Source organism: Sapajus apella, unplaced genomic scaffold (genome assembly GCF_009761245.1).
Source record: "Sapajus apella isolate SASKATOON/1434 unplaced genomic scaffold, GSC_monkey_1.0 scaffold54, whole genome shotgun sequence".
Classification (NCBI taxonomy): domain Eukaryota; kingdom Metazoa; phylum Chordata; class Mammalia; order Primates; family Cebidae; genus Sapajus; species Sapajus apella.
Genome location: NW_022436994.1, coordinates 12,117,000 through 12,143,436, shown reverse-complemented (window position 1 = coordinate 12,143,436; position 26,437 = coordinate 12,117,000). Strand labels below are relative to the sequence as shown.

General features: G+C 41.9%; 1 protein-coding gene across 6 annotated transcripts in view; it reads right to left on the bottom strand.

Moving 5' to 3' along the window:
• GLI3 (GLI family zinc finger 3) overlaps window positions 1-26,437 on the bottom strand; it is a 277,297-nt gene that overhangs the window by 175,140 nt on the left and 75,720 nt on the right. For 4 of the 6 annotated variants that reach the window (XM_032244432.1, XM_032244433.1, XM_032244434.1 and 1 more), the window contains one exon: window positions 11,600-11,842. In XM_032244432.1, coding sequence (XP_032100323.1) covers window positions 11,600-11,842 — 243 coding nt within the window. Of the gene's footprint in view, window positions 1-11,599; window positions 11,843-15,738; window positions 18,569-26,437 lie in introns of those variants that run through there. The other 2 variants (XM_032244435.1, XM_032244438.1) reach the window with 2 other exon arrangements.

Sequence of the window (26,437 nt, the reverse complement as noted above, 5' to 3'; positions counted from 1 at the left end):
CATATAGAGACAGTTAAGGATCTCACAGTGGACTCTGTATGGCTGGGGAAGCTAGCCTCTAAAAAGGCCTAGGTAGAGCCAGATACTCTCTTGTATAATCTATTGGCATGTGAAGGCTCCAGTTATTATACAAGCTGTTCTTGAGAACTGAGATTTCACATAATGAATTGAGATTTTTGATCCAAACAGACAGCCCATGTTCCAAAAGCCACTGCACGATCAAAAGAAGCAGGTGTGGGGGGAACAGGAACACAGTGGGGAGAACGAAGATTTACAAGACAGCTAGAAAAGCAGTGCATGTAGCCTCCCTTTCTCAGTCCCAAAACCAAGGTCTAGAGTCCAGACTCAAACCAGCACCATGATAAGGCTGTACAATCTCCATAAATCCACAATTCAAGTGCTAAATGAGTGTGTGTGAAAACTAAAGGAGATCATGTAATGAGGTCCTCAGCCCAATGCTTGGCACATGGTAAATATCTCACATATGGCTTGTGGTGGTGATTACTACTGTGTCCCAACTCTTATGTCCCCCAAAACCTGGAGGCACAGAGAGGTCCGCAGACATACCCATTTTTAACTTGTAGTAAGGTAATGTTAAGGTCTTTGCAAAAGTATCAGTTAACAAAATAAGAAGCAATGTCGCACTCTCCCCCCGGATGCCACACCTGGAGCACAGGGAGGGCAGAGGTAGCAAGGACCAGTTCCTGCCTCTCTGACACTGAGATGCATGAGAACAAAGCCTGGACGCTGAAGTGGCAGTCGGCCTGCCTTCCCTGATTCTACACACTTGTACTCCAAGCCCTTGTCCATCAATACTGGCAAAGCCACCACCTGGATTCCAGATATAGTTTCCAAGCCCTCCCCAGCTGGGCTGATCCCAAACCACCGTCAACCTAGCCAGGCTCTTGCACGCTTCTGGACTGTCATTTTGAAATCTCATCCATTATAGAACATGGGTGAAGAATCTGAGCTCTGGAGCCAACAGACTGGGTTCAAATCTCGGTTCAGCCACTTCTGAACCATGTAAAAATGGACAACTTACTTAGTTTTACCAGGCCTGTTTCCTTGTATGTCAAAGTGGAAAATCATGATAATCGCTCATAAGGTTGTTTTGTGAGGATTTAGCAACTTCAAGAGCAAAGCCCATGGCATTACATTGTGGTGCAGACAGAGAGCTCAATTTTTGCTTGCTATCGTTTCAAAGAGAGAGAGATCATCTCCCACCTGGGCCACTGCAACCAGAGCCTGCTGAGTCACCTCCCTGATCCCACATTCCACGCCTTCATGAGAATCACTGCACACCAGCTACAGTGACAGTCCTAAAACAAAAATCAAATCATAATACTTCTTCCACTGGCTTTTTGTTGGCCCATAAGGTCCCTCATTGTCATCTCCCCCAACTGTCCCGCCCACTGGCCAGTGACCACATTGGCCTGCTTTCTGCTCCTGGTACATTTTCACAGCCAACCTTTCAGTAGAATGACAGGTTTCTACTCAGAGCTCCCAGGGCAGCTTCTTTTTTGTATTCAGTTATTCTGGCTGCAAAGACACCTCCTGAGCAAGGCTTTCCCTGCCCAGCCCAGGTGACCTAAGGTCAACACTCCTACCCAAGTCTCTCTCCAGTACATCACCTGGCTTGGTATCCTCAGAGGACCACAGCTATAGGTTGAGTATCTCTAATCCAAATCTCTGAAATGCTCCAAAATCCAAAACTCTGAGAGCCGACATGATGCCACAAGTGAAAAATTCCACACCTGACCTCATGTGATGGGTCATAGTCAAAATGCAGTTAAAACTCTGTTCCATGCACAAAATTATTTTAAAATACTGCATAAAATCACCTTTGGACTATGTGAAAAATGGTATATATGAAACATAAATGAATTGTGTATGTAGACTTGGGTTCCATCTCCAAAACACTTCATTCTATATATGCAGAAATTCAGAAACCTGATAACCAAAACACTTCTGGTCCCATGCATTTCAGATAAAGGAGACTCAGCCTGTATTTTCTTGTTAAGGCTCTGCCTAGATGTTTATTGTATGTCTCTTCTGGCTGATATGTCAGTTTTGAGAGTGAAGACCTGATTTGTCTTCACAAACGCTGACCCCTCAGGACCTAGATTAGTGTCTGAGTCACAGCAGACTCTCAAAAAATGCACTAAGTTTTGGACTGAAAATGAATATCATGCATCATATACTCAATGGAGTGAGACTTGAGACAGGTCACGTCAGCCATGTGGTCAGAAGGGCTGAGTCCCCTAGAGGCACTCAGGTGTTTCCAGCCTTTCACTATCTCCCACATCATTGATCTGTGGCAATGCGATAAACACATACTATATTAAAACATCATTCATGGTAAAATATAGAGGCTCCATAAAAATGCATCTCACAGGCCTGTATATGAGAGGTAAACTGCACATTTGATCAAAAGTTCAACCCATTTGGCCAGGTTCATTGAGCTAAGCTGAAATCACAGATACCAAGTTGGAGTGGATCACAGATCCTCTGGCAGGGAGAGAGGTCACAGGAAAACTACCATTGTGTGTTAGTTTCCCTTCACCCCTGGGGGAGGAGGGGGATATAGTTCTTACAAAGAGGAGACATAGGGCTAGGGGAAAGAAAATGTGAAATCTTGCCCAATTGGAGAACAGGCTTACTTCACGAAAGCAAATGAAAAGAAGAGCGGGCATCTGCTTCTCAGCATCCTCCAGGTGCGCTTCTCTGCTCTTCCCTAAATTACCTAGGAAACAGGCACCTTCATTTACTCCACTCACAAGACAGAAGCACAATCAGGATGCAGATCTGGGTCCCCACAGTGGACGAGGTAAACACCCCGCTTCCTAGAGTGGGCTCCCTCTGACCCTCACAATGTCTGCTGATTAGGCCTGTGGCTCCCTAGGGAGCAGGCACAAGTCTCCTCCAAGGTCCCACCCTCTCCCCAGAGTCTCTTTCAGTCCTGGCTGGATTGCAGGCTTGTTCCACTAATGCCAGTCTTTGTTCTCATGCTCCCCTGGTGGCGTTAGCTACTGAATTTCCCAGCTGACTTTCACTTGGTTATTTCCAGGCCCTATCTCCAACCTCATCATGGTCCCGTTGCACAATTTTTGTAGCCTGACTGATGTGAGGGCATTTGGGAGTTTTCTAATAAAATAAAACTCAATGTTTTTTTTCTTTTTTTCATTTTGAACACTGTAAGTGGAAATTAAAATGTGCCTTGATAGAGAACACTATTAATTCATTAGAAATGAAGCCACAGTTATTTCCCATGTTTGGGATTTGTAGTTTGTGATCAAGATATTGCCGTGATTGGGATTAGAACAGCTCAGCAGTTGAGAACAAGTGAAAATAAATTTAGTTGTCTTGAAGAAAAAAATATGACCTGCTACACAAAGGGATGCAGCAGCACATTCCTGAAGACCAGTAAGCCAGCAGCCAGCCAGAGCCATCTGGGAGGGGTGCCCTGTGACGGAGTCACACACTGGCAAACGGAAAGCAGGGGTGAATTCAACTCTCTGCAATGGAGAAACTCTGGGTAAGTGATGGAGAACTCAAAGGTCTATTTAAATGTTCAAAAGGCCACGGAACAAGTCTTAGTAATCACCCCAGACTCTTGCAGGAGAGAAACAAACAGCCCCTGCAGAGGCCTGCTGGCCTGCACCTCTTGAGCCCTGTCTTCACCACTCCCCGCCAAAATTCACCCTCCAATCACAAAGATTCTTCTCAAGTCCTTGAAGGTGTCAGGTCTTTCTCTGGCCTCCAGGCCTCTGCAAATGCTCCTTTTTGCCTAGATTACTCTTTCTCTACCTCTTTCAGATATCACCTCCTCCAGGAAGCCTTCTGGACTGCTAAGGCTGGGTAAGTCCGTCACCTGCTCCCAAAAGACTCTTCACTTCTCTCTTCTCTGACAGCTCCTTTGTATTGACTTTTTGATGGCCTAAAGCTCCACAGAAGCAGGCACTTGCTCATTATGCTCAACACTGTTTAGCACTTAGGCTCAGTAAGCAGATGCTCTATTAACACATGACTGACAGAATGAACACAATAATAAATAGCTAAAAAGTGTCAAATGGAATCTTGCTTCATTTTCTTTGAAGAAGAAGAAGAAACTCGTTGAAAACTGAGGTTAAGGAAAAGCCTGGGCCCCCTCAAAAGAAGTGAAGACATTAGGATGATGAGATCAGTCCTTTTGAGGAGAGACCCAAATTTAACAGCTTAAAGAATTCAGGAAGCAGGATCCTTTTCAAAGAGTACAACAAGAATCCAAGCTCTATCAGAAGACAGGGAGAAGGGAGCAATAAAATGCCAGATCGGTTACTCTAAATTAACCCAAACTGTGAACAGCACACAGAGGAAAATCAAGCCCTTTCCCTAAGATCTATGAAGATACAGCACAAATTTATAGGTACAAGATCAAGAAGGCTAAGGCAGGATGGGAGATTGCAGCTTCAAGAGACATCAAAGGTAACATTCTTTAATTATACAAGAAAAGGAGGAGGGCCGAGGATAATGTTGCGTCTATTAAGAAAGCAGGAGGGAAAGCTGTTAGCAGATGGCTATGAAATGGCAAGAGTTGCTCTTTCTCATGGTTTACTCTAGGAGCGAAGGAAGGAAGGAAAAGGGGAGGGAAAGGATGGAGGGAAAGAAGCTACAAGCAACTACTAAAAAAGTGCCATTTGGATGGGTGTCAAATTAGAAAAGATAAATAATTACATGGAATCTTTAAACAACTGGATTCATGATCCTGAACTGAGTTACACATAGGGCCTCCCATTAACATGGATTAGATACAACCTTGGATGCTAACTTGGGAAGATGTTACCAAAATATGAATTGCCTGGAGGCTGTTGAAAACAATAAACATCACTGAAATTTGGAAAAAGGCAAACAAACATCATGCTCATCTTAACTACAGAAAAAATACCTACTTGTTCAATGTCAGAAGGGTGTCACGGAAGAGAAGCAGCTCTCCTGTGTTAATCTCATAGTATTTAAGAATCCCAACAACTTTAAATGTGCCACATGTGTGTAGAAGTAAATATTCTTGATGTTTTAAAAATGCAGATTTCAGGCCAGGTGTGTTGGCTCAAGCCTGTACTCCCAGCACGTTGGGAGGCTGAGGCGGGTAGATCACCTGAGGTCAGGAGTTCAAGACCAGCCTGGCCAACAATGGTGAAACCCCGTCTCTACTGAAAATACAAAAATTAGCTGGGCAAGGTGGCGCACATCTGTAATCCCAGCTATTCAGGAGGCTGAGGCAGGAGAATGGCTTGAACCTGTGAGGCGGAGGTTGTGGTGAGCCGAAATTGCACCACTGCACTCCAGCCTGGGTGACAAAGCGAGACTCTGTCTCAAAAATAATAATTTTAAAAATATAAAATTTACAAATTTATAAATGTACCATAAATATTTTGTACACTGCCTACTTTCAGGAAGAATTAGGTGGCTAAGTTTGGATCAGGGTTGTGTACAATAACTAAATTGTAGAAGGGAAGCAGAAACAGCAATGTCTCTTTAGGCAGTCTAGAAGCAACTCTTGGTGGGCAGGCTGTGAGCATGGGTCACCTGGAATTCCACCTCCATGGTGACTGTGATAAGCATCCAAGCTGCCCTATGGCAGCACCCATGAGTCCCCAAGTCCTGCCCTAGGAGTTTTGGTGTCCACAAAGGTAAATACTGCCTTGGACTAATCACATTACTCCAAGGGAGGTCGGGCCACTGGGTAGGGGCAACACAAGGAAGTAGCTATTTAAAGGTGAGAATGACAAGACTACTCAGTGTCCTGGGTAGGAAAACATCCTTGTCAGATGGCTCTTACAGACTTTGTAAGGAGGTGGGTCTCTAGATAGACCTTGAAGAATAAGCAGGATTTGAAGGCAAAGAGAAAGCCAGTAACTGGTCCAGGAGAATCAACTATATAAGCAAGGCAACGAGGGCAGGGCCAGCACCAGCCAGGGCCAATGGGACTCAGGTCGGCTATAGAAGAGGGCAGTGCCAGGCAGCAGGGGAAGAGAGGACAGGACCAGTGCACCAAGGGGCTAAGTGATTTTCTCTGGAAAATGTGGTGTCTCTTGGTCTTTCCTTTCTCTTCCTGACCTGGTCTTTAAGCTTCTCCAAGTCTCCTTTAATAAATCTATCCTCAAAATTGATGAATAAAATTGATAACAAATTTTTCCAAATGCTATAGGACTTTTCTCCCTATTGGTTCCCCGTTTAATTCATCATCTCCATCTCAAGACTGAGATACACAGACTCACAGTCACATCAGGCACAAGAGAAATCAAAATTTACTGGCAACAGTTCAAATCTGGAACACTAAGAATTATCCCTAAATCTCTATTGCTTTGCTTGAAGTTGTCTTGCGATGCAGCTCTTTAAAAGTCCATGGAAGTGGCTCACTGTTTCTCGTCTTAAAACATCACCCCTGGATTACTGAAAGAAAGCCAGGTCATTCTATTGAATGTCTAAGAGAAAGACAAGAATAAGCAGGGAGCTATTCTTAAATTCACAAATAACAGTATTGCAAAGGTTCGTGGACCTGTTTGGATCTCTTCACTCCAGCTTTTACTGCAGCTCAAGATGAACAGCCGAGGAAGCAAGAGACCTAGCACAGCCCCCATAGTATGACCCAACATCAGTCTTTCAGGTTAAACAATCTAATTTTCAAAGGTGGGGGCGGGGAACCAAAGCATTTCTGATTGGTTCATCAACTGTTCTCCCAAGACGTAAAAGACAGTCTGGATGAGAGGAGAACTAGGAGCTCAGGGAACTGTCACTGCCTTTGCAGTTTGGTCAACACAAAACTGTTCATTTGTGCCTTGTAGGCATTTTTGTCTCTCACAGTCTCAAGATGACACTTGGATAGTAAGAGAAATATGAGCAGGTGTACCTATTAAATATGTAAAATATACATCTTCTATTCCATTCACTCAGAAGACGTATTTCTAAAAGGATGTGGAAAGTCACCTAATATAAAGACAGACAGGTTAAAAAAAAAATCTATGCAGTTTTTTAGCACACAAGAATGCAAGTGGGCTTAGCACAACAACCTTCCACAGAAAATAAATGCAAGCCAATTAAATATTCAGGGTTTTTTCTTTAAGCTAATTCTTCAGGTTTTGCTAATTAGCAACTAATAGTCTGTCATCTGAGCTGGGGAACATAGGAAGAATACCAGTGGTATGTTTTCAATCAAAGCATTTGCATGGAAGAATGAATCATATTTTCCATGAAGAATTACTGCTTAGGAGCTGTTGGGGGCAGAAGAAAAGCAGCCTTCACACAACTATAAAACTGGAAAGGAGACCTGAAATTTTTTTAAAAAAAGGAGGCATCTTTCTGCCCCCTTTACCAAAAACAGCAGAGGTCCTATAATTTGACATGACTAGTGAATCCGAGAAACTTTGCACGAAGATCCCTGCAGGAATAGTTTTAAAACTAGACTCTTCAGAGTAAGACAGAAGACAATGCAACACATGTTTTCTGTAAAAGGGAAGTGAATAAAAGTTAAGTGTCGGCCAGGGTACAGGAATGCTTTAACTATTATGTCACCTGCCTTTGAAAGTTTATAAAAGATAAATGTATGGCAGTCAATGAAAGCAGGAAGTGATGGTGGTTTGAAATACCTGGCTACAGTCAGAGTATGGGGCAGAAGAAAATTGCTGAGGAATCTTTGGGCAGAGGATGGGGTTTTTTACCCTGACTCTGGCACAAGAAGATCAGGTCCTCCAATCTAGCCCCTCCTGTGCTCCCCCAAATTACAAAGCGCTAGTGATCCTGTAGCCGAGAGCCTGTCAGCACCACGCCATGTCTGAGCCATGCCTCTTACACATCTACTTTCACACCTTGATATACAGCCACATCCACTGTGACCCTTCATGAGAGAATACACCCTATCCCCCCAGGAAGATTTTATTCTAAACATATGCTGTGAATGTTTGAAGTGTCTGCTGTCCCTGAGTTTTCTTTCTTTTTTTTTTTTTTTTGAAGCCACAAAACCTATAATACTTTAGATTTTTGCCTAACTACAATTTCTGAAGATGCAACATTACATACCAAAACATAATAAAATCTTGTGCAATAAAAATTTTACAGATGTCCTTCTGAAGGGGGAAAAAAATGGTTTTCCCTTTTCCGGTCTTACAGGAAGCCTGCCCACACTTTAGAAATACAAAGTTAATATATATAGAAGCACAAATTAGGCATTTTGGAAAGTCTACATTTTCCAACCACAAAGAAATGAAGAAATGTGAGTGCTCACATGGCCAGCCCACTGGATTAGAGGAGTCAAGTCTTTTGACCGGCTCAGCAGAGCTAGCAAATAACTCAAGGGCAAGGGGAATGGCCTCAAAAGATGTTTCTGAACTTGGGCTACTGAAGGTCTGCAGTGCGCTTGTGCTGTTCACACAGCCCAGGACTGAGACAAGCTATCCCCACAAGATAAACAAATGTGACCAAAACTGTATGTCTCATTCTAAAAAGAGGGTATTTCTTCATACACTAAGAAATTCATCGAAAATTTATCACCTTCAATTCACATCAATCATTAGCTTTGCCTGGATAATTAAATCCATGTGAGCAGATAGATTTTATTATAAAGTATCTTTAAAAATACTTGTGACACTGGCAGGAGATTAAATAATCCAACAGAGCTCTAAAGAAAAAGTAAAGTCATAAGCCTTATGATGCAGAGGCTTAGTTTAGGCTATCTTTAAATTATTTAATATGAATAAATAATACTGTACCTTTTATGTTTCTACATGTATTAAAGTTTCCATTTATTACATAAAACACTTTCTGCTAAGAATTTAAAATGTTAACACTTCTCAAACTCATTCAAAATCTTTACAATTTCCTCACTTAAAAAACAGAAAAAATTATAGTCGATCTACTGAGGTTGACTGAGAAAGGATTCTGTTCAGAAGTTCACAGTGCACAGCTCTGACCATGCCAAGGCTCCAGGTTTGCAGTCTGCTCAATTCCTAATCTGTGTTATAGAAGAAATTGGTCACAGGCAAGCAGGTGACCAAGTCTGGCAGAAAAACAAACAAACAAAAAACACAGTCTACACTGAACCAAATACAAGTGCAATTCTTGCAAACATGACTTAGAGAGTCAACTTATCACATGATCATGATGATGACGATGGTATAGAAGAGAAGGAACAAAAAGAGAAGGAGGAGGAAGAGAAAGAAGAGAACTACCTTAATACTTTTGAGGCACTTACCATGTGACAGAGATTTTAGTAAATACTTTATTTGCATTGTCTCGGTTTCCACAAGAACACCATAGGGCAGGCAGTGATATTATCACTCCATCCCACAGTGAGGGAAGGATTCCCAGAGGGATCAGCACACTTGTAAAGGTCACATGGCTAGCAAGTGCAAAGCTAGAACTTGAGCCCAAATTCCCTGAGCATTGAGCCAATCTGCGCAGTCTTTAGAACTTCCCATCCGTATTATCTACATAACAATGTAATTTATGACCAATTTAGGGAGTATATTGGGATGGTAGGTCAAAATCACATTTGCTATTTGGTTACAGACAATTTATACCATTTATAAGTTATCACATAATTTTAACACTGATTTGAACAATATAGCGGGAAAATCTAATGATTCACCCACTGTGAATGCTGTAACCTCAAAACAGAGTGATGATGAGTGAATTCAGATCCCCCTAAGAGCTCTCCCATGCCCACCATTAGTTAATAGGACATTGAAGGTCCGGGAGATGGGTCCCACAGGCACCGCTGAGGGAGGACGAGGTTCCCAGGTGTACAGAGCTCCCAGCCCCTCAAAGGATGGGAAGATGCAATGGGGAAAACCGTTAAAAGAAACGAATCAAGAACAAGCTGCAAGTTAAATGGCACAGAGAGAAAGTTAACGGTTATCTGCCCACGACTGTCGGCCAAGAAAGAAGTACTCATCAGTTGTCCTAATTAAATACCTCACTAATTAGTGCGCATCTTAAAAAGACAACAAAACATAAATATGAGATGGGGAAAGTCTGTGTTCACACATAAGAACAAAAACAATGCAGAGAGCTTTGGCTAAGAGTCCAGCCTGAATTTTTCCTAAAAAGTAAGTCTACTACCAGGGTCTATAAATACAGGTCTATAAAAGCATGTAGGAGTCCCTCACATTTTCTGCATGAATGATGTTTAAAAGAAACTCGCAAATAAAAATACAATGCAGGAAATTTAGGAATGTGCTCAGAAAAAAAAAAGCCTACCAGGACTATTTTAAACCTTCATTTCTAAAAGGAAAGATGAAAAAAATAAAACTAAGTAAACCCTGAATGAAGGAAGGAACAAGCCCAATAGCCTTCCTCCTTATTTCTGTATCTACGGAAATAAGACTGACAAGCACTTTTGAAGCAGAGAAGTGGTAACCTTTCTGAAAGGCTTAGAAGAATCCAGAAAACTCTCCTCCATGCTTCTGGCCACTTTTTAAAAAATGCTCTCTCCACTTAAAAAAATAATGTAGCTTCCATCTTTTCCAACAATATAATCTGGTCGGGTTGTGGGGGTAGCGGTTGCTGAGACTTAAGGTTGTGTGAGACCCTTTGATCTGAGGAGTGAGCATTCCCCTTTGCTGCAAGCCAACTAATGAAGGGATGAAATTAGCTTTTATCCTGGGCACTTTCTTGAGCAAAAAAACATGCACTAATCAGCTGTCCTCACTAATCAGTCATCTGGCTAATGACCTTTTGCCTTAAAACACTAAAATTTCTGAATGATGTGGAAAAGGGGAAACACAAACCAGTCCCCCTCACTGGAGCTCAATGGATCATCTGGAACTGGAGCCGGGAAGGTTAAATGGCAAGTCTGAATCCTGGCAAGGTGATAAATCTGTAATCAAGAGCTGCAAGCTTTGGCACCTCAATATGAACTTCATTACTCCACAACCAAATTGTACTTTTTAACTAGAAACAGGCCAGAAATAAACTCAATCCTTCTATATTTTTCTTTATATTCTGCCTTTGGAGAAAACCATCCCATACTTGAGTTCAGAGTCCTAGTTAATTTCTTAAATGTGATTAGTGCTCAGAAAGGAGCTTCCGATGTGCCTGGCATGCTAGTTAGAGAGAAAAATACAGCACAAAGAAAAATTTTCTGTATTAAGCAATTTAGTATGGATTTGTTAAAAAGAGATTTGTTTTTACAAACTATCAAAACTGGGAATAGCCAAAATCATTAAATTTAAAAAATCATTAAAAATGGGAATCACGGCTATTGAGTGACTTCTCTTAATGTGGCTGGCTTTAATAACTTCACAACAAGAAACTTTTCTCCTGCAGCATCTGCTTGGATGGAGTGACCCTAGTTCTACTTCTCAACAAAGGTCTTGTGTGGATTAGTCACCAATGGCCCACCTTCCTGAAGGCCGCCCCAGTGAAGACCGATGTTGCTTAGAGACGTAAGAAAACATCTCTCTCTAAAAAGAAGAATGGGTAGGAAGGAAAGTGGAAAGAAAATTGCACATTTTAATAAATTATACAAGCCAAAACTTCATAAAGCACACACACCACATGTCAACACACACATACAACCCTCCCCGTGGCTCCTAAACAAGTGCCAATCGGCATGGGCACTTACGGTAGTGGGGCTCCATGTAACCATTCCTGGGGTCCATGGCAAACACCGTCCCCCGGTATGGCACAGAGGGCTCCGCCAGGTGTGGCAGCGACCCATGGATCTCCTTCTTGATCAATGAGGCCCTCTCGTCACTTGATGTTGAAGGTTCCTCACTGACTTTGCTGAGCCCCTGCACGTTCTGTGGCTGCATAGTGATTGCGTTTCTTCTCTCTCTGTGATAAGTCTGTCCAGGACTTTCATCCTCTAAAGAAAGAAGAAAAATGAAAGACTCTGTAAGCTACTTTAAGGAGCAATTTAAAACCGTGATCAATTAGGTCTCATTCTCTATCCCTCTCCCAGGAAAGAAGTCTTTTTCTCGTTCATGACAACTTTGAAAGCTACAGGGCTGGAATGGGATATTTGTAAGACAAAATTGTTTGTGAATGAGGGTCCAAAGCACACAAATACACAGGGAAGGATGAGGGGAGCAGGAAATGAGCCTATTAAACTAAGATGTAGGGGTAAGCAAATTAGCATCACCAGCTTCTAGCTGGATCTGCCCATGAGGTTTCTGCTCATGGGCTGGCCAACACCTTGCAGGTCCCATGTGGAACCAAAACCTTTTTCAATCTAAGATTATGCATGTCCAGCTTCCCTTTGCCTACCTGGAGACACAGGGCCTCCAGGATGACACCAAGTCCATCCAGCTACCGACTGAGGCTCTGGTTGCTCCAGGGAGGTATAGGGCCTTTGCTCCTAGAGGATGACCTATGAGTAAGCTATCCAAAAGTTTATGTGGCTTTGTTATTTTAAGTCAGATTTGTAACCCAGCAAGAGATTTGACAGAACCAAAAATGGAACAGAAAACTCAGTGGTGACAAGGGATAAACATGCCAATCATGAAAACCTGCAGAGCCTCTTGTGAGATACTTCCAGCTTCTGTCCATGCAACAGAGCTGAGACCTAAGAAAAAACTGGAGTGAGACTGAAAGTCCAGCTGTGAGATGGCTCTGAGGGTGAGGAAGGAAAGTGTGGGGGAGGTTGATATGTGTCCATGCTCTTGTGGGTCCATACATTTCTTCAAACATGTAAGAAACAGCTTGACAAACTTCCATATACAGTTGGTATTCCAGTTTCCTAATACTTCAGTTCCCTTTTATCAGTGAGAACTTTCCATCTATCCACTATGGTTCTCTGTAAACACGATTGGATGACCTTTCTATAACAGCAGATCAAAGAACCCATGCATAAAATCAAATCACGCTGCCTATGTGAACCCACAACAAGTGGACCAATTCATTTCTTTGAATCATACATACACTCTGAATTACATGCTCCCAAACAAATCCCACAGTTAATCAACAGACTGTGCTCTGGCAAATAAGTGCTGATAGAAAGCTGTCCAGGTACCACTTAGACATCTAATGTAAAAATTGTTTCCTTATTCCTATCTTTAAAAACACTGTATTTGGGTATAAATAATAATATTGTTGTGCATTTTAAATGAGCAGGTTTTGAACACATCTTACTCCCATATACAAATGTATCGTCAAAATAATTCATAAAGCAGATATGATTAACTAAGGGTTCACTCAATAAACAGAAGAATAATGCTTTAGCAGTTTAACAACTCTGTTCAAATTCAGAAGAAAGTAGGACTGTAAACACAGACTTGCATAAAAATACAAACTGAAAATAACAAATACTACTAACGTTGACTCAGGACTTGAACTACCTAAAGCCAGTGACAAATTTAGTCTTTCTGCCTGTGTGTAGTACTTGGAAACTAAACAATATATTCCTTTAGCCTAGCAAATGACTCACAAAACACAGTAGACAATGAGGTATGCTTTGGTCTTTACAGAGAACTTGCTGGCTACTACAAGGTAACTGTGAAATATTATTTTAATATTGTTTTGTGCAGATCCTCATCCCAAACCGTATAATTAAGGGGTAAATTATACATTTAATCTATCAAGTAAAACCTGAAACAAAAACAAAAACAAAAAAATGTTGTAATCCCACATGTTCACATTGATGTCTATGAAACCAATTCACACCACGCTCCTGGTAATTTTCAAACAAGCTACAAAAGATGAAATACATTTTTATTTTCCCTTCTAACTAATATTTTTAGGCAGTAGTCCACCCTTGTGCTTCATTAGCAGAAAAGCCGCAGTCTATAGAATAAGAATTGTGCAGTTATGTAAAAGCAGAAGGGTGTCAAAAACACTAAAACTTATGTCAGTTTTATAAAAATTCCTATAACCTACGAATGGCCCAAGTCATATTTTCCACTAATTTGTGCTCTGTATAAAGCCTTTATTTCAAACTTTAATCTGAAATGAACTTCTAGCACTGAGGTGCAAATTCTGTAGAAAGGGACCTTCAATTGGAGGCCAGAAAACCCTTCCTCAGGGGGGTTGTGACACATAATTAGCATTCCCTGGGAAAGATGAATAACCAAGCTCCGCTAACCTGTTCCAGGTTTAAAACAGGATTTCCTTGACTTAATCATCCAAGAATAAATTAACTTTTCTTCTCTTAAAACGGCATCCCTATAATAAACTCTGTCTTACAAACTATGTGTTTATGATGAGCATTTGAATCCAACCTAACAAATAATTGAATAATGAATGGGTTATGGTCTGGCCAGAGAGTCCTCCCACCATTGCCCCAACCTCTTGAGAGAATAAAGTCAGGGAGGGTAATGGTGGGGGTTGGTGGGGGGGGGGGCTGAGTAGAAACGAAGGTCCCTTTTAGCTCAATGATTTTCTTAATGAGAGTCCACCCCAAAAAAGTAAATATTAAAGTTATAATAAGTAACCAAAGTACACATTTTTAATACAGAAAAAATTAAATTAAAATTACTATTCCCTTAGTAAAGTTAAATGCAGGCAAGAATTTTTTTTTTTTTTTTTAATGTGAAAACTTCCATTAGGAGACTTAACTTTTACAATAGTCAGTGCTACCATATTTTACCCAGCTACACTTCCCGGCCCCAAAAGGAAAACTCCAGCAGACAAATACTTCATGAAGTTTACCTTCTGTACCAAGTTGCTTTTGACGGGCATTCGTATAAAAACCTGACAGTACACACACTTCACAATACAAACAGCTACAAGGCTTGAAAGCGCTCTGTATACAGTGAAAGGGAAACTTTCCAAGCAATATTCCTGCCTGCTCTTATAAATTTAGCAACCACTTCAGCAAGCCAAAAGACGAAAGCTGTCTAATCTTGTTCAGTTGAGCCGAGTTGTTCAATAAAGTTTGAGAGTCAGTGCAGACAGGCTACGCCAGGCCAAATTATTGACAGAAACACACTGTCCACCATGGCAACAGGCAGAAGTCTGCTGCAAAAATGTAAGCAAACAGCCCACTGCTCCAAGAGCATCTGCCAATGAACTTTAACAGCCAAACACAAGGCAACTGTTCCCGCTTCTCCATGTTTAACAGCTGCAAGCTCGGGGGTCAAACCGAAACAAGCAATTCACTAAAATCTTTCAGGAAAAAATGACTTTAAATACTGTCATCGCAATCCCACTTTGTAACTCCTTATTCTTGTATATCCATGCTCAAGTGGAAATTAACAAAGTCCTGCCCCCAGAGAGCTGCCCAAAGCATCATGTTTTAGAAACTGTCCCAGAATTTCCAAACTCATTCAAAAGCAACTGACATCAAGTTAGATACTCTTAGTGCTAGAAACTCAGAAAAAAGAAAGTGAGGTCCTTGCACACAGTGCTTAGGGATGTTTGACTTTTGCAATAAAGGTCTGAAGAAAGTAATTATGTTGCTGCAGGAAGCAGGACTCGAACACGCACCTGAGTGCGCTTGCATACAAGCACCTCTACGATTTCTCATGTGATCCAAGGAGACTGGTTCGGGCTTTTTTGTTTTGTTATGTTATTTTTCTGCCCATGACTTGAGAGAAAAGTTTCAGGTGATTCCTTCAAGATAAAAACAAAACTCTGCCAGGCATCACTAACTAAGGACACCTCCTGTCACCTAACAAAATTAGCTGATTAGGAGCTCACAGTACTCATGTCCACCCAGTTTCCCCTCAACATCGATTTTTCCTTAAAACCCGCTTTAACACCATTACTCCTGTCTTGCCCCAAGACCTAGAAGACACAGAGTGTAAGAGAACAGACAATACTTACAACACAGTCCCCGGGCTCTGGCTAGCTACTTTGTGCCAACTTCTCTTGGTGAGCTTTCTCTAGCTGTGCAGACCCTCTAGGAACATTCTGGGTGTCTCTCTGCCTTCCTCTCCCTCTCCCTCTCCCTCTCCCAGGCAGTGCTGCTCCCATTAGAGGAATTAAAAGCGGTTGGAGCCATGCTAAATTTAACAAGCTCATTAGTATTCTTTCTGAGTGCTTCCGAGTGAACTCTCCCTATTCAAGCCTCTCTCTCCAGCAGAAGGGTCAGGCGGCTAATCATTAAATCAAACTAATGTCACCCTATCACAATCAGCCTGAGAGAAGGAGGGTTTATTATTTCAGTTTATGCTAAATAAACGGTTTTACAAATGGTCCCCAAGCAAGGTCAACAGCAGCTTCAATTACAAGACAAACTTAACAAGAGTTGCTATAAACCAAGTACCCTGTATTGACTTAAGAACAGGCTCCGCTCCACATATTGCCACTAGCAGGATTGTACAGGAATGCATATTGTAAAATAAAGGAAGGGGTGAGCTTTTTTCTTTGCCAGAATTTGCGAGTGCACAGCGACTCCTCATTCACCTCTCTCCAACCAGCTAGCCGCTCAGCTCAATTCACCCCACACAAAGGCTGGAGCCCAGACCTCAATGGACCGAGTGAAACATGTTCAAAACTAGGCTCTCTATTGTGACTGAATTTCTTAACATCTTTTCAAAAAGCGGAGAATGCCTTGAGGCTAAAGGAAGAAACAGGCTAATGGTGAATTGGGAATTCTGGGCAAATTTCAGAGCCCTTTCCTCCTAGCTTTTGAGGTTGAAAGCAAGCTCTTTCCTTTCAAGTTTCAAAGTCCTTTTTCCTCCCGCAGTGTCACAGAAGGATTTGAAAAGAAGGTAATTGTGCTCGCAGTCTCCCTGATCAGAGCTTACGTCCTATTTCTGGTATTTCGGAATACTTCTTGCAATAATAGTGCATATAGCTCAATCCCTTAACCGGCCTGCACTCTGCAATTGCTCATTAAATGAACAATTGCGGGTATAAAATGCCTTTTATGTTCAAGGTCTGGATATAAGATAAGCATTCTAGGACTCTAAATTTGGTTTACTAAGGAAACTCTCCATCATTAAATTACAAAACTGAAGTCAGAATATCAGGCTTTCCCAGAAAAGTGGTACTCAGGTTGCAGCGAGCCAAAATGAAGGGCGGGCAGGGAGGGCGGGGAGGAGGCAACAAAATGTGAAGAAGGGGGAAAAATAAAGACCGGATACTCAGATTTCTAGCCGAATGGGATTCTAACAAGAAAATAATATTTCCATATTTAAGTCTGAGTTTGTGAAACCTCGTAACTTCTATATTGAATGATATAATAAAGTCATGTTCAAATGAATTAAAATACAAAACTGAGGATCCATAAATATGTTGTTGACTAATCTGGACCCCTCACAAGCAAACATCTTCTTCCTCCCCCGTCACCATTTACATCACCTCATGTGATCTTCACAGCAACCCACTCATGGCGGTAGGAGAAGGTATTAGGCCCAGTTTCCAGATCAGAAACGGGCCGTCATGTCCCAGGTAAGTGATGCAAAGAAAATTCCCAGTATGCTATACCAAATCCACATAGCCCTGTCCCTTGTTAACACAACAACAACTCTATTCCTGGTCAGGCTTTTGGAATGATACCTGGATACATGCCCCAACATCCACCACCACCACCAATAAAAAGAAAAACAACAGTAATGTCATTTTTATGCACAGAAAATTTCAAAACTGAGACACTCTCCCATTAAGTTTTTGACAACATAAATCCACTCCTGGGAAACACGGAGAGAAGCCCAAATGACAAATTTATGGAGACACGGAGGTGCATGGAGGACCCGCACATGGGCAATCCTCCCCGTCCACGTGCAAAGACACATGGAGGCTCCACTCAGCGCTGCACACCCTCTCCACCACGCTCCAAGGCTCAGCCAGGGGCTTTGTGTGTTCCAGGCGTTTTTAATGTGTCTCCAGAAGCTTGGAGCCCCGCCCTCCTGTCCCGAACAAGACACAGAGTGTCGTCTCTCCTTTCCTCCCAGGAAATTGCTTCGCTGTGTTTGCAAAGAGCATTATTTTATTTTTTTTCCTATTATTCATTTGTTCCATCTTATCAGCTTTTATTTCTTTGGTTATTTACATGTTGATGCTCTTTGAATAAAAACCAATGCAATCCAAGTCTTCGCCTCCCTGTTTCAGAATTCTCCCCAAGACTTTCACCAAAAAGAGATCAGAAATGAAAAAGAGAAGAGGCTGAGTATAATCAAAAGCATTGTAGAATTATGCTAGGAGGGTGGAATAAAGTTCCTGTAGTTTGTAAAAGCAGAATATCCCCTCTTTCCATGTAGACTGCAGTTCTTCCTAAGCCAAGGGCTGCTCCCTAGAATGTCTAGAGCTTGACTTCCAAAGGGCGTGAGCAAACAATGCCTACTCTAAGAACATTTCCAATACCCTCGGGGTCAGACTTTGCCCTTGTGCAGCTACACATACATCTCCCACTGACAATGACGGATGACAGACGGAGGGGCCCAGATGCATCAGGAGAGAGCACTCAGCTTTGTTTGCAACCTTTAAACTGTACTGCCAGGCTTGCAACATGAGAGGGCTGCAGGAGAATTTGAAGCCTTGGGGAAATTCAAGTGATAACTCTCTCTCAAAGATTATGGGGTTGCTCTCTCTCTTCCTACTTTCACCAACCAGGAGGCCCCAGGGTTAAAGGAGAGAACGTAGAAAATGCCCTCCATCAGGCCGTGCATGGATGCTCATGCCTGTAACCCCAACACTTTGGGAGGCTGAGGCTGGCAGATCACCTGAGGTCAGGAGTTTGAGACCAGCCTGACCAACATGGAGAAACCCCATCTCTACTAAAAATACAAATTATCCAGGCATGCTGGTGCATGTCTGTAATCCCAGCTACTCGGAAGTCTGAGGCAGGAGAATTGCTTGAACCCAGGAGGCGGAGGTTGCAGTGAGTCATCACGCCATTGCACTCCAGCCTGGGCAACAAACAAGAGCAAAACTCTATCTCAAAAAAAAGAAAAAGAAAAAGAAAATACCCTCCATCAGAGCCATAGAGTGGCTTAATTGTCTAATATTTCTACTGCTCTTTTTGCCAAAGAATAAAACATAGTCTAGACGGACCAACATCCCAGTGGCTTCCATTGGAAACTATTTGCTCCAAAGAGCAGCAAGTTAGAGTTCAAATCAAGGCAAAATTCTGACCTCACTCCCCAACTGCTCAGTTTACAGAGCTCCATTCAACTTCAAAAGAGGTTCCAGGGATGGAAGGGAGTAAGCAGAGAGAGCAAGATGAGAATTCAGATAAACGAAAATGCAAAACCTGAAATGACTGCTCCCCCCACTGCAGCAGAAAGCTTTGATGGCACGCAGAGCATGCTGCCTCCCATATTTTTTTTAAAAAATGACAATGATGAGCAGATAACACTATCAGCTTGTCTGAGGCTTTACCAAGCATGCCCTGTGGCCCACAGGGTTTCCATACATTTTCCTTGTGTCCCTGAACCCTCACAAATAAGAGGCCTGCAGCCCCACCTCTGACCCTGAGAGGGTGCTTCCGAACATTGATGACAAGGTCAGCAAAGGTCATTGTGACCTGGTTGAACACTGCCCTGAACGGGCCCTTAAGTCCAAGCACAAATCCAGGGGTACTAACCATCTTTCAAAGCTCTCTAACAGAAAGCACTTGCCAAATGCAGCATGTACTTGGGAACAAGAAAATACAAACAAAACAGTACCACTGAGGGCCCCAGTGGGCTCGACTTTAAAAGGGAGAAGGAGATCTACCTTATTTTCCAAGAGCTTGCCAAGACTCTTTCTTGAATCAAAAATTCTAAAACAACGTCATGGAGCTTCTTCTGTTAGTCTGCCATTAGTTGCTAGTCGCTGCTTATACTGAGTGAGTTAATTAGTGGCATCAAAGGCAGTACAATCAGTTCCCAGGAGGGTCAAAAATTTTGCCTTCTTCTTAGTGGCACATTTATGCTTATATCTCTGTGAGTCACAGTCTCATGAACATTTAGGTATTCCAGACTTCTTTGAGAATTCCATTTTAGTCTTTAACAAGCAAAGAATGAAGAGTCTCTCTTTCTTATTTTGCACATACAGACCTGAGCAGTTAAGATTCCATAATGAGGCTGGGCACAGTGGCTCACACCTGTAATCCCAGCACTTCGGGAGGCCAAGGCGGGTGGATCACAAGGTCAGAAGCTCGAGGCTAGTCTGGCCAATACAGTGAAACCCTGTCTCTACTAAAAATACAAAAAAAATTAGCCAGGTGTGGTGGTGTGCACCTGTAATCCCAACCACTCAGGAGGCTGAGGCAGGAGAATCACATGAACCTAGGAGATGGAGGTTGCAATGACCAAGATCGTGCCATTGCACGCCAGCCCTGGCAACAGTGTAAGACTCCATCTCAAAACAAAAAGATTCCATAATGAGATCCACGGCCAACAGTTCAGCAGAAACAATGACAGGCCTGTTCAGAAGGCCAGAGTGTCCAGGTTGCTGCTGCCTGGCTGCGTCCTCCGATGGGAATGATCCTATCACTCTGGAGATCTAGCCCAGGCCCTGTGTGGCCAGAGGACTTACAGCCTGGTTTTCCTTTAAAGGCACAAAGAAATAAACCTCTGCCTGCAGCAGCTTCTTCCACTGGCAGTGCTTTCAGATGCTGGTTCCCAGGTCCATACCCACCTCCCATCACCAGCAAAGTCCCATTTCCTAACCTTGCTAACATTTTTCCAAATTGCAGAAGTGAATACAAACTTAATGGCTTACATCTGGTCTGTTTATGTTGCATGTTTTTGTTTTTCGAAGATCACAGAATGAGAAAGCCTGAGCATATGGTGGTATTATATTTTTAATAAAATTTTACAGACCATGCTTACGCAATTGCAGGAATCAGGAGCTCCTGGAGAGTGCATTTAAATATCAAAATAATACCATTATTGTACCAAAAGGAGCTAGAAGCCACATAACCCCCATGAGGGACAGAGAGCAGGGCTCACCTACACTCATTCAGCCTCTGGGCAAAGGCCAGGTGCTGCCTGGGTCAGGTTTATGCAACAGAAACCCCCTCTAGCTATGGCCCACTGACCTCAACTATGAAATGTGCATTTGAGAAACTCAAATGAAAATATCACCTTTTGATTCTTCACAATTTTATCTAAGCAGCCTCCTTCTAGTGAGCTAGCCACAAAAAGCCTGTGACTGTACAAAACCTCAGATAATGGCTCATGTACTGCCTATAAGGGAAGAGGGAAAGGCCACAAATCATCACCTCTCACAAAGCATACCTTCATGGCCACAGACATGACCACAGCTGCTCTCCTTCCTCAGGCCACAGCCCCAGGAGTTCACTCACTTAGCCATTAAGCCACCATGTCTCTAAATTGTTTAAGGATTCAAGTTTTTGGAGGACAGGAAGGTGGGAGGAAGGGAAATATACAATTATTTCTATACAAAATTTCTAAACAAAAAGAAAAATTTCAGGGAAATGCACTCATTAGCATAAAAATATTTGTATGGATTTTTAACTTATATTTCCCAATCATTTTAGAGTATAAAAAAAGCGGATTTGTTTGGCTTTTAATTTTTAATTCTGTGTATGACCTTTACTATAATTATCTAAAGTTCAAATTAAGTACACACAAATTGAAAAATTATCCCACAAGTTTATCTGTTGAAGCCTTGCTTTAAACTATTTATTCCACCTCTTGAAACTATAAAATATGGCTAAGATACCGTAGGCTAGGTGTTCATATATTAATAACACCTCCCACTGGTATAGGACTTTAGGAGATTTTGATAAATTAGCCTATATAAAACTATGTGATCATTTTCATTATCTCCTAGGCATACGCAAACACCTCCCCAAAAATGCCCTATGGTCCCTTCCTGAAAACCTGTTAACTCAGCTTTTACCAGCCCACTGCGGAAAGGCATAAATGGGAAATGAGTTAACAAAATCCTAGACTATACTCTCTGCGCTTCACGTTTATTGAGCACTTAACTAAATGCCAGGCCGGTGCTCTGTGCTCCGTATGCGTTAATCCCACTGAATCTTCACAGGTCTGTCTAGTATGTGGTATCATTACCCAGTTATTCAGGTAAAAGTCCTGAGGTTTAACAAAGGTTAAGCGAGCAGCTTGAAGTCATCCTTCAGGTAAGTAAGCAGCTTGACATGGATTTCTTGTGTATTATAAATTAGTATTAATCCCTAAAATGTGTCTTCTGTAAGGAGTCTCAAAAGCCTCTAGAGCACTCATTTGCTTGTCATTGTTCTATCTGTGTATGTGAACACTATTTTCTTTCTTTTTCTTTCTTTGAGACAGAGTTTTGCTCTTGTTGCCCAGACTAGAGTGCAATGACGTGATCTTGGCTCACTGCAACCTCCGCCTCCCAAGTTCAAGCTATTCTCCTGCCTTAGCCTCCCAAGTTGCACAAGAGAGAGAGACAGGCACCACGCCCAGCTAATTTTTGTATTTTTAGTAGAGATGGGGTTTCACTATGTTGGCCAGGCTGGTCTTGAACTCCTGACCTGAGGTGATCCACCCGCCTCGGCCTACCAAAGTGCTGAGATTACAGGCGTGAGCCACTGTTCCCAGCTGAAGACTACTTTCATTGTAACAATTATTCTACCTCTTCTTCTAAAGGCCATAAGGAAGAATACTGTAGACTTTAATCAAATGAACTTAATTGCAAACTTTAATCCAGAGCCATGAATGAAATACAGTTCATAGACTTCTTTGAATTTCTTATTCTACTTCTGTTGTTGCTGTTATCGTCATGCTCAGGTCTTGGGCACAGTTAGTATCTTGCAGTGTAAATGACACCGCTCATGCTACAGCTAAATTATCTTCTTTTCACCTTGTTTCTCCCCATACCTCTCCCTTTCTATAGGATTTCCAGGTTCTGAATAGCTATTTTGCAAAAAAATAAATAAATTTAACACTGTCTCCAGTGGGATTGTGACGCAGGCTCAGATGTAAGAAGCAGCCTGAATATTTGGCTTGTGCTTAACAATAGCTCCAACAGTTAGAGCCGCACATAGTTTATTGAAAGGGGCATATGTCCAAAAGTTAAAGAAGCATATGGTTTACAGAGAAAGGGGGAAAAAAAAAAACTTGCACTTGGAAGCAGCTTTGCTTGGATTATTTACCAACAAATGAAAGGCCCTTCAGGCTGCCCAAGAGTATAATCCCCTCCCACTGGCTGGAAAGGAATGCTGAATGAGTCAATAAAGTCAGAATCATACAACACAGAGACATTCTCCCTCCCCAACTAAAGATGATTATCGAATTATAGCAAATTTAAGAAAGTTTTTCCTTTTTCTAAACAAGAACAAAACCAGACTACTTCTTAAAATGCACTATTAGGAATTGTAACTGTTCCTAAATGTGCCAGATATATTTCCATCCATGCAATATTAAAACTAACAAGCATCTTTTCAATTTCTTTTAATGATGGGGTAGGCAATAAAAATACAGCAGTGCTTCATTTAGCCAAAAGAGCTGAAGCAAAAAAGACCTAAATAAATAAATAATAAACGTGCATGGGCCACTTACCAAAAATAAAATCATTTCATTCAACCTTTTACAGGAGGTGCATGCAGCATTTTTAAAGCAAAAATTCTCATAACGCAAACCTCCACTTAAAAATCACTGCCAAGGGCTGGAACCATGGCAGGATGTTATTTCTTTTTCAATTTATTTTTTAATGTTTGGGTATTAATGGCATCAACTGCCATGTAGTATAATAAGGCAGCACAGTGTAATAAAAGGAGTTAGAAAACCTAGCTCCCAGACTTGCTCTCAGCTCTTTATCGGTATGTGACCCAGGGTACATTAAAATACATCAGATTGTCAGCTGCCTCCTCTATAAAAGGCAGATAGTAAAACTTGCCCTCTTACTTCATAGGGTATTCTGAGGGTTAAATATAATAGCATATGAAAGAGAGCTTTATAGGCTGGGGCATTTATGAATGCTAGATACTATCACTAATCTCATAATCTGTGTGATAATATAAAATTAGGAGCCCTGGGCCAGGCATTGGGTTTCCATGCCTTGGATGTCCAGGTTGAATATCCCTTATTCAAAATGCTTGAGACCAGAAGTCTTTTGGATTTCAAATTCTGTCAAATTTTGTAAGATTTGCATACACATAATGAGATATCTTGGGGATGGGACCCAAGTCTGAACACGAAATTTATTTATGTTTCATATACACCTCGTAACCATAGCCTTAGGGTAATGGCATACAATATTTCTAATAATTGTGTGTATGGAACCAAGTTCTGACAGCAGCCCCTGACATAATCAGGTGTAGAGTTTTCCACTTGTGGCATCATGTTGGTGCTCCCAAAGTTTCAGGTTTGGGAGCATTTGGGATTCCAGATTTTCAGATTAGGGATGCCCAGCCTATACTCCTAGAAACATCTAACTTCAGGCAAGTCACAGAATTTCTTTGGGCTGCTGTTTCCCCTTATATAAAATGGGACATCACCCAATTGACTACACCCAACTTCTCACAGATGTCACAGGAAAAAGGATGGTACAAAAGAGAGCTCCCTAACTTCTAAGGCAAGAAACCAGTGGATACCCTCACCAGGCACCAGGATATACAGCTTAGGAGGGGAAAACTGCTGTTTCACAACCAGAAAAAAAGATCTAAGTTAATAATCTAAAATTAAAACTGGTCATCTCTTTTACCCACTTCTTTGACGTATCTCTGGTCAAGCTCAAAATCAACATTTACCAGACAAGTATGCTTAGTTCTTCAAATTTCTGTTGAAAATATCAATCCTTTACACTTGGTTTTCTACAATGACCTGAGATACCTGAAATTTTCCCAAGAAATACATGTTGTTTCTCCATAAACAATATTTACTAAGAAAAATCAAGCAAATTAGTTTAGGATGGTTGTTGACAAGCCATATCCCCTGACTGCTTTTGTATAGCCTGTGAGCTTAAAATAGACCTCAAATTTTTTTTTTTTTTTTTTTTTTTTGGGACGGAGTTTCGCTCTTGTTACCCAGGCTGGAGTGCAATGGCGCGATCTCGGCTCACCGCAACCTCCGCCTCCCAGGTTCAGGCAATTCTCCTGCCCCAGCCCCCTGAGTAGCTGGGATTACAGGCACACGCCACCATGCCCAGCTAATTTTTTGTATTTTTAGTAGAGATGGGGTTTCACCATGTTGACCAGGATGGTCTCGATCTCTTGACCTCGTGATCCACCCGCCTCGGCCTCCCAAAGTGCTGGGATTACAGGCTTGAGCCACCGCGCCTGGCCACCTCAAATTTTTTAATGGACAAAATAATCAAAAGACTAATAATATTGGCCGGGCACAGTGGTTGCCTGTAATCCCAGCACTTTGGGAGGCCAAGGCGGGTGTATCACGAGGGCAGGAGATCCAGACCATCCTGACCTTGGTGAAAGCCGTCTCTACTAAAATACAAAAAATTAGCCGGGTGTGGTGGCACGTGCCTGTAGTCCCGGCTACTCAGGAGATGAGGCAGGGGAATCGCTTGAATCCAGGAGACGGAGGTTGCAGTGAGCCGAGATCGTGCCACTGCACTCCAGCCTAACGAAAGACCAAGGCTCTGTCTCCCAAAAAAAAACAAAAAAAAAGCAAAAAAAAAAGGATAATACTTCATGGCAGGCAAAAATGATAGGAAATTTAAATTTCAGGGTCCATAAATAACATTTTCTTGGAAAACAGCCAGGCTCATTCATTTTCATATTGTCTACAGCTGTTTTTGAACCACAACAGCAGAGTTGAGTAGTGACAGAAACTAAATCGCCTGTGAAAATCTGAAAATATTTACTAGCTGGCCTTTTGAGAAAAGGTGTATTGTCCTCTGACCTACCCTGTCTCAGAATATGATAAGAACACCCATTAGTAAAACTATGAAACTCACCTGGGAAAAATTTTCAAAAAAATGAGGCAACTATCATCGCCACAGTATTTAATATGAATGCTTTGAAATTTTAAAATAACTATGAGGCAGATACTAACATCATCCCACAGATGCCGGAAATAGGCTTAGAGAAATTAACTTCCCCAAAGTCACAAAGTTAGTCAGTCAGGGATCAAATCAGTCCCCTATGATTCTGAACGTGACAATTATATGACCTAGTGTGGCATATACATTTGTTAATTGGGATGAAAGAGGCATATCCAAGAATAAAGTTTTGAGACTTTCTCTTCCCACCAAATTGGGAAGCTCCTAACCAGAGACAGAAACAAATGTAGTAAGGGTTCTGAGGGAGTGTTTCCACCTCTTGTGTCAAAAATTGGGTCATAGGGTTTAGAGCAGTCTGAGTCAACACAAACAATACGAACCGGCCCAGGTTGGTTCTTCACATTCAATTCTTACAGACTCATCCACGTCAAGGGCTCCGAGTGTCCCAGCACGAACCCTGACCTTGTAAGAGGGGTAAAAACAGAACAGCTGCTGCCCTCAAGGCCCACATGAGTGATTTTTCTAGATGAGAAACTACCCAAAAAGGGATGCAGAAGCTACAGGGTTAGAGCACAGGGTAAACAGTAAAGAAAGCATCAGGCAAAGGCCACAGAGAGGAAAGCCCTCTTCCTCAGGTTTGACTGTGGGGATACAGACCTTTGTAGAGGAGGTTTGAACAAGAATT